General features: G+C 38.3%; 1 protein-coding gene across 6 annotated transcripts in view; it reads left to right on the top strand.

The window, feature by feature from the left end:
• The first annotated feature begins 213 nt into the window (after window positions 1-213).
• The window catches only part of kif1b (kinesin family member 1B), a 77,099-nt gene continuing 67,753 nt past the window's right edge, over window positions 214-9,559 (top strand). For all 6 annotated transcript variants that reach the window (XM_063015230.1, XM_063015229.1, XM_063015227.1 and 3 more), the window contains exons 1-2: window positions 214-451; window positions 3,448-3,595. In XM_063015230.1, coding sequence (XP_062871300.1) covers window positions 3,490-3,595 — 106 coding nt within the window. In that variant the 5' untranslated portion in view covers window positions 214-451; window positions 3,448-3,489. The remainder of the gene's footprint in view (window positions 452-3,447; window positions 3,596-9,559) is intronic.

Here is a 9,559-nt window from a genome sequence, read left to right as displayed (position 1 = left end):
GCGTAATTCCCATGCACGACTGCTGAACCATCCTGCAGTGCTACCGCTGCGTCACGAGTCCCGCCCACTAGCGCCGGTTCTCGGTGATGATTGGTCATCATTGCTCATACTAAAAAACTACTCGTTCTTGCTGCTGTCACTCACAAGTGGGGCAGGGGCGGTTGACGTCATTGGCTCAGTAAATCAAGGCATTCGAGCATAATCTGAAGTAGAGCGAGAGATCTATCCTCACTGGCATCTATTTAGAGTAGAAAAGAAAACCAGTTCAAGCTAAAATACGTTTTATTTACAAGCGGAGGAGGATGGATCGCTGCTACCATGGATGTACATAGTGTAACCCAGCGTTTAAGTGTCGGTTTACTCTGATTATTGGTGCTTGGCGTTGCTGGACGTCAATCTAGATTCCGCATCTTGCTTGATATTTTTTTCCTGCTGATTTCAACTTGCACAGGTAAGTAATGCATAAAATATAATGTGTTATTAAATATACGTTATACATGGCTGTTTGTTTGATTACAGCCACTGGCCCAGTGCTTGCTGCATAGACCAGGCTAATGCTGAGTACTGTAGTCATGTATACACGTCCTTGGAGAGAACCAGTTCATTTTGAATAGAATAGAATAGAATGCCTTTATTGTCATTGCACAGTGCACAACGAAATTTTTGAGCATCTCCTTGACGGTACATGTATGTACACACAGAGTACTGTTTACATAGTAAACAGTTTAAATAGTACTGTTTAAATAGTACTGTTTACATTTTGTTCATTTGGTGGAAAGTTTCAGAACAACGTTATTTATGATTATACTACAGCAGAAACATAATGCGTCTAGTGTAAAGCAGTCAATGCTTCTACATCTGATGGTTCACTTACTGTCATTTTGCCATATCATTTTAATGATCATAAACGATGTATAGTTCTTATTTCAGCCCTGTAACATCACAGGTTTGTGTCAGCTTTTGAGATTACACAGTTACAGTATTAGACAGGTATTATAACATGGTAAACAATTTTAACTGTCCAGCTTTAACTCAGGAATGCAGTCCATACAGAAGATATCTAACACCTGGTTAATCTGATTATATCTCCCTCTTTAGTCATTGCATTTTGGACATCATTGTTGCACAAATAGCAAGGCCTTTAACCCCTCAATTGCTTAGATAATGCACTGTCGCAGTACTGTAAGTTACTTTGGATAAAAGTGTCTGCTGAAAATGTATATGTATAAATGTATTCAAAACTGAAAGTTAAACCTGTACTGGTTATTTTTTCAGCTGACAATATATTGACATTTACATTTTCAGCATACGCTTTTATCCAAAGCGACTTACACAATGAGCAATTGAGGGTTAAGGGCCTTGCTCAGGGACCCAACAGTGGCAACTTGGTGGTGGTGGGGCTTGAACCGGCAACCTTCTGTTTTCTAGTCCAGTACCTTAACCACTGAGCTATCACTGGCCCATATTGACACTAATAGTTTCAGTTAACAATGTTACAGTCTATATGAATAATCAAAGAAGGAATGTAAACAAACAAGCTGCTCCAGTACTCATGGGCACCAACGTAATTGAAAATGTTAAGCAGGCCTGTCATATTTAACACCATTTATTTGGCAACTGAAATAGTATCCATTACACTTACCAATGGTTTTGTTTTTCCAGTTAAATTCATTACCCAAGTTTATGGTGCATCAGCTGCACATCAACATAAGCATGGAAGTAGATTTGTTTTCTTTTTGGAATGTGTAGAAAATGCCAAGAAAAGACATAAAGAAGAACTTAAATTACTGTACTACTTAAAGATATAAAAGATTGCTCTACGTCAAAAACAACAACAAATGTAAAAAGGTGACAGTACAAATGTTTTGGTTTAACATTATGACTATCCAAACTTTGCCACAAACCCAGTGATACAGGCTGTTTAATGCAGATTTTATCTCATTTTAATGTAGTATTTATAGACTAGTTTTAGCAGTAAGGATTATGTGGAAACAACTGAAGCCTTGAATATATAGTTGCAGTATATCACAAACCTCGGTTTATAAGACTAATACCGCAGTCCCTGCTAAAGTAAATCTAATGCTGGTCTTATCTGATCTTTCTTTAATTTTGCAACATCATGTTTCTTATATTTTTATCTGTATGGGGATCATCATATGATCTTGCACCCCTCCCCTGCAGTACAGTAGATGAAGCCAGTGTTTGTTGTTTGTGGCCAGCAGCCGGGTTTTATGGGCGTATGCCTGTGAAATAACCACAAGGTCACTGCTAACAGTCGGATTTTGTTTTTAATCATGTTTTACTGAATAAAGCGAAGATGAATCCAGTTATATCAGAAGTCACTTGTGAAAATAAGGCTGATTTTACTATGTATAGTCAATGCAGTATAACATTGACACAACGTCGATTTTGAGTTGCCATCGTGCGTCCGTATTTGTTTAGTCTCTCTGCTGCATATGTTGTTTATAAATTATCCCAATAATATGATGATAATGAACTAAGCACTTGTTATCGGCCCATCCCTGCTGCAGTTTACCGGCAGCCATGTTTTGAGGCGGCTGTAGTGAAGAAGCCATCTAACAACCGGGTTGAGTACGAATAGCGTAGAATTGTACACAAAGTGCACTAGGTAGGGCACGACAATCTGTATTTGAAAAGGGATTTAGTAGTGCGCATGTGTAGGGATAGTACATCTGTTTATGATGCAGCCCGTGTCAGTGACTGTCCAAATATTTATCTTTTATCCCTTACTTACTGAAGCACCTGAGAACTTTAATATGCTCCTTCTAAGGATGGAACATGTGGCAAAACATTTACTCACAATATTTGTAGACATTTAGACGATGTATGCAGATGTATAGAAGTTATATTAAATAGCATGATGGAGGACAATTTAATGGAATGGATTGTATAGATGTACCAATGTAATCATTATATTTATTATATTATACTTATTCAATTATTTGTTTATCTTATACAAATATTTGTTTATCTTCACAATGTAAGATTCAAAATTATGTAAGAATTCAAAACTATATAATAATAAATGTGACAAATGTAAGCCAATGTGTCATTAAAACAGTAAGCTAACTGCTTGGTATGGCTATTACGTGACATTTTCATAGATCCTTACATGTAGAGAAATTATTTAGCGTAAAAACTAAAGAACTTTGGTTAATTTACACCTGAACACCAAGGTGATTTACGGTGAATAGCTACATAGTGTGTGTCTTGCTTTTTATACTTGACCATTTTATTTTTGCATGTAGGTAATAATTTGATTCATTGAACCAGGGAACCTGTTAATCAGACTATTTGTCTCTAAACTACTTATTTGTAACCATATTATATATCCCACTTAACAGGCAAATAAATGGAATGACATAAAAAAAAAACAGTGTCTATCTTTAAGCTTACTAATGATTGAATTTGTTTCCCCCTCTACAGGGTTCATTTCAGTGTTGGCTAGTTTTGACAACAGCTCCAACAATGTCTGGGGCCTCAGTAAAAGTTGCCGTAAGGGTTCGTCCTTTCAACTCAAGGGAGACCAGCAAAGAATCCAAATGCATTATTCAGATGCAAGGCAACTCCACCAGTAAGTATCACCAGATATTTGTCAAATCCCTTGGATATATCATGTTCTCCATGCTTGATGTGGTATGCTCACTATGTTTTGTCTGACTGATGATATTCTGTCACATGCCTGTGGCCTTGGTTATCCGAGTAAAGTTGTGTGTCAGGCTTAGGGGTGAAAAACTAGTCAGATCAGTAACACAAGGGTCCTGAATAAATGGGAAAGGTATCAGTTTCGAGCACAGAAAAAATATGTTAATGTGAGTTCCCATTTCTTAAATGAAAAAGAAATAGAATAGGGTCGGAATTAGTGTCTGAGCAAAAGTAGGATCAGAAGTGTGACGAACCGGTAAAAGAAAATGAGTAGATCATATCACTTTTGATGCTGTGATCTTTGTGCAGTCAGTCATTGCTGAATCATTATGAAAATTAGCACTGTGTTTTGGACTTTCGGTTCCAAAAGATTTTAAATTGGACTGCAGTTGAAGATAAAAGTAGATTGTGTGACCTTTTTAGCCATAATGGTTGGGATTTTTTTCAAATTGAACGATTAGCTAACTAATGCTAGTGACTGCTCATACTTCTAGATTGTTTATTGTACTGCAAGTGTTTTGTCCTGCAAACATGACGTTTGTGTTTTGGTCCCTGTTTGCATGTGAATCATGCATGCTTATTGATTTTTTAAGTGTGTGTGAACAGATTGTCTTAGGTCAGTGTTAATATTGTCAACATTATTGTTAGAAATGGGTCAGTTCTGTGCCTGAAAGAAGAGAGAAATGAGTAAATATAGCATAGCGTTATAGTCACATAGATAAGCATTTCTGATAAATTAAAGTGAAAGGCCATCATAACATCAGATAATTTAATACTGTCAATTATCTTGCTGCTGTAACAACACAAATTTCACCTTAAGAGATAGTAAAGGACTATTGTAAAACATAATTACACATTTTTAAACAAAGTATTGTTTTTCTAAACATAGTAAACACAGTAAAACAGTAAACTGTGGCAGTTGTTTTTGCTTTTGCTAGATTACTTTTCGTATAGTGTTGTGGACCATTGTGGCTTGACTTTCAAAAAGAAATCGAGACCCACCGCTCAAGTGAAAGTATGTGTGAGGATCTGCACCTGTGTTATGGCACCATGGAGCTGGTAGCATGCCCACTGACTCTAATTAAAAGACTTGTGCAAATGGTATGCTAGGAATGTTGTCCTGTTATATGTATTTGTGTGTGTCTGTTAACATCTTGGATAGTTTTCAATTGTTCTCGGACTTGTAGAATCATCAGACAGCGACACTTCTTCTATTGTTAGTATGTGTTGGTTATTATATTTATAGTAAATAAAACTTAGGGAGTTGACAGCTCAGCATTTGTATTAGTTTAGCATTTGTATTAGTGTTTGTATTATCCAGGATTTTTTTTTATTTTTAATTAAAAGCCCCATATGAACTTGCATTGCACTATCGCAGAGCTTTGGCCATGCACAAGGTGAGAGATCAGGACTTAGTGGACTTGTCCATTCTTACCACTAACCCACAATCCTTGACTATGGGACATGTCTGTTCAGGTCACTGTCACACTGTTGGAATGATTACTCACTCCTTATGAGAGCAGAAATATGGTACACATGTCTGATCTCATCAGTTACTTGTTGGGTAGTGGATCAGTCTATTAGATAAAACACTAAATGAGGGGTATTTTTAATCTGATCTCAAAATGTGTCCATTCTGAGGTAATTAAACTACAACAGTTTACCAGCTGAGATTTGATACAACCAAACCCAACCCTACTATAAATTATTTATTATGGGGTTCAGTAAGCTGGACTAAATGGTTTAGATGGTGTAAATATCTTCCAGATCAGAATGTTGTACTATTTATGGGTGCTGAGTTAGCTTAGCTTAGTTTTGCTTACAACCACCTGGGGTGTACAGACTCTCACAACGTTGTGTACACGTAGGAGATGATTTTGGTCCTACTGTTTATTTGTGGTGTGTTAAGTTGCATTTACAAAGCATGCAAAACCAGAATCAGTTTACGAATTGCGATTTAGCCATGGATCATATAAATTGTATATTTTTAATTAATCTGCTTTACACATAGAAGGAAAACCAGGGTAATCAATGCATATTGACATGGACATGTTTCTAGCACTTTCTGGGTTATTGTATAATGTATGTACAGAGTTGAGAGATTGACCTGGTTAGCAGCGTAATCCTTGTGCTTACCTGAAGTCATTACACTTCTAATCCTTCAGAGCTGCACTGCTGTCGTTCTTCTTACCATGTACATTAATACAGGTGTTGAAAATATTAGATTTCTCAGTGATGCATCATTAAAATGATTCCACTGTTAACGATGTACACATGTAAAAACAACACAACAAAATTGATAAAACATGATTAAAGTAAGCTTGTCATTAGACTGGAAAGACAGATGGCAAACGGACGAATAAAATGAAATGTATAAATGACATGCTTCCACCCTTGTGACAAGAGTTCCAGCATGACTGTACCCCTGTGCACAAAATGTAGACCATAAGGACAGTGTTTGACCTGTTTGTTATATAGGGAATTAAGCCCATGAAAATCTTTTGAATGAATTGGAACATCAGACCTTCCCGTTCAAAATTAGTGCCTGACCACAGATTCTTAAACATACCAACATCAATTTTTTCTTCCAGTGCACTAATATGCTAGAGTATGTGAGCCTGTTTTAGGGCTATGATTCAGATTTTCTAAGTCCAGCCATAAAAGAGCAGACATCAGTCTTTCAGGCTCTACACCAAGCCTTGTAAGCAGCCATGGCTTCCTGGCACACCCTTTAGTAGCTACAGTTCCATTCTGCAGACAGGCATGTCCCCCCAATGGATGCAAATAAGCACCAGCAGCATTGTTGTAGTTGATCAGGGGTACTGGATTATAGACTGTTAGAAATATGTGAAAACGAAACATCAAAGTGACTAAGCTTTGGTAATGAAAAACAATACAGACAGTAAGTGAAGTCAGTGGATTAACGGCCTACCTTCCACAGTTGTTTATTTCATACTAACACAGCTAAACATGAAACTGTTAATGCGTCTCCTTCACTGCTAACATAAACAGAAGTTTGTACTTACATGAACTTCATAAGGTACAACAGTTATTGCTTTTCCACACTATGTAGTGTAACATAGCCAAATAAAGTCATTTGAATTGGGCCCAAATCTATAAGGATCTGTTTCGTGTGAATAATTGGTCTACCTGAGGAACGTTTTCCAACGTCAAAACAGAACTCATGTCAGACGCCAAAGGTGTTAATGGTGTTTTGTATATTTTATTCATTTGATTCATTCATGACACCCTGTGGTGTTAAGTATGTAATGTATTTAGGGCCATAAGAGTTTGTGCAATGTTTGAAATTGTTGTATGAATAGTCTTCTTTACATACATGAATTGTATGGGTGCAACATTCTTTTATTATCTGTATATGTGTATATATTACACACAAACAGAAATATTAAAACAACTAAGTAATTAATCATATTCTTTTTGGGACAGATTCATTGATCATTATAACAATTGTTAGTTGCAGTCTTACATGGCATTATTTGTGCCAGCAATTACGGCGGCATAAAAGATACCTCTGTAAATACAAGAGTGCATAGCAATAAACTGTTACGATTGGTTATGATACATAAAGTTTACTGCAGTTCCTGCTAACGACAATAATGTGGGCTGTATAGATGACACCATTCCAGTTCTGTGCTGTAACCCGTTCAGGAATATTACCCCTAGTGTTCATGTTACATCATGTGCTGCAGCTTATCACAGAGTCCATGACGATCAATACTAATGGGTCTTATGATGGCTGCTGGAGGCCATTACAAAGAGGCTTGTGATACTCTTGTGTAGTCTCTTTGTGGCACTGGAACTCTCACCAATGCTTTTATGCATGTACAGTGTATCACAAAAGTGAGTACACCCCTCACATTTCTGCAAATATTTCATTATATCTTTTCATGGGACAACACTATAGACATGAAACTTGGATATAACTTAGAGTAGTCAGTGTACAACTTGTATAGCAGTGTAGATTTACTGTCTTCTGAAAATAACTCAACACACAGCCATTAATGTCTAAATGGCTGGCAACATAAGTGAGTACACCCCACAGTGAACATGTCCAAATTGTGCCCAAAGTGTCAATATTTTGTGTGACCACCATTATTATCCAGCACTGCCTTAACCCTCCTGGGCATGGAGTTCACCAGAGCTGCACAGGTTGCTACTGGAATCCTCTTCCACTCCTCCATGATGACATCACGGAGCTGGTGGATGTTAGACACCTTGAACTCCTCCACCTTCCACTTGAGGATGTGCCACAGGTGCTCAATTGGGTTTAGTCCATCACCTTTACCTTCAGCTTCCTCAGCAAGGCAGTTGTCATCTTGGAGGTTGTGTTTGGGGTCGTTATCCTGTTGGAAAACTGCCATGAGGCCCAGTTTTCGAAGGGAGGGGATCATGCTCTGTTTCAGAATGTCACAGTACATGTTGGAATTCATGTTTCCCTCAATGAACTGCAGCTCCCCAGTGCCAGCAACACTCATGCAGCCCAAGACCATGATGCTACCACCACCATGCTTGACTGTAGGCAAGATACAGTTGTCTTTGTACTTCTCACCAGGGCGCCGCCACACATGCTGGACACCATCTGAGCCAAACAAGTTTATCTTGGTCTCGTCAGACCACAGGGCATTCCAGTAATCCATGTTCTTGGACTGCTTGTTTTCAGCAAACTGTTTGCGGGCTTTCTTGTGCGTCAGCTTCCTTCTGGGATGACGACCATGCAGACCGAGTTGATGCAGTGTGCGGCGTATGGTCTGAGCACTGACAGGCTGACCTCCCACGTCTTCAACTTCTGCAGCAATGCTGGCAGCACTCATGTGTCTATTTTTTAAAGCCAACCTCTGGATATGACGCCGAACACGTGGACTCAGATTCTTTGGTCGACCCTGGCGAAGCCTGTTCCGAGTGGAACCTGTCCTGGAAAACCGCTGTATGACCTTGGCCACCATGCTGTAGCTCAGTTTCAGGGTGTTAGCAATCTTCTTATAGCCCAGGCCATCTTTGTGGAGAGCAACAATTCTATTTCTCACATCCTCAGAGAGTTCTTTGCCATGAGGTGCCATGTTGAATATCCAGTGGCCAGTATGAGAGAATTGTACCCAAAACACCAAATTCAACAGCCCTGCTCCCCATTTACACCTGGGACCTTGACACATGACACCAGGGAGGGACAACGACACATTTGGGCACAATTTGGACATGTTCACTGTGGGGTGTACTCACTTATGTTGCCAGCTATTTAGACATTAATGGCTGTGTGTTGAGTTATTTTCAGAAGACAGTTAATCTACACTGCTATACAAGTTGTACACTGACTACTCTAAGTTATATCCAAGTTTCATGTCTATAGTGTTGTCCCATGAAAAGATATAATGAAATATTTGCAGAAATGTGAGGGGTGTACTCACTTTTGTGATACACTGTATATTTTCTTCACGGTTGCCTGAATCATAGATTATATATGTTATACTAGTGACACTGACATCAAGTGCATTTGTGCGTTTCCTTCATAAAAGTCTTACATAAGCACTTAGCGATGAAACATGTAATGGTGTTTTGTTGCTGTGAGGTCAGTCTGTTTTTTATTAGCTTAGTGATGGTCCAGCTTTTGGGGATGATTCATTCTTTTCGTTTTTAGAGTAATCGTGTAAGAGTAATTCTTCCACTGTAGGCTAATCACACAATCTTAGGCTACTCAACCCTTTATTCTATAGCTCACACGCAATGCCTAGTCTTATGATGGTGTCATCTTTAAAACAGGCATGTTGAATGTTTGTATGTGAGTAAGAAGTAAATTTTTATCCTCTGAGATTCAACTTGTAGATGACCCATGACTTCATCTAAAAATAAGTACATATTTATCTGGAGGTAATTTTAC

This window comes from Trichomycterus rosablanca, chromosome 19 (genome assembly GCF_030014385.1).
Source record: "Trichomycterus rosablanca isolate fTriRos1 chromosome 19, fTriRos1.hap1, whole genome shotgun sequence".
NCBI classification, from domain to species: domain Eukaryota; kingdom Metazoa; phylum Chordata; class Actinopteri; order Siluriformes; family Trichomycteridae; genus Trichomycterus; species Trichomycterus rosablanca.
Note: the sequence above shows the minus strand (reverse complement) of the source record. Positions and strands in the feature narration are given on the sequence as shown.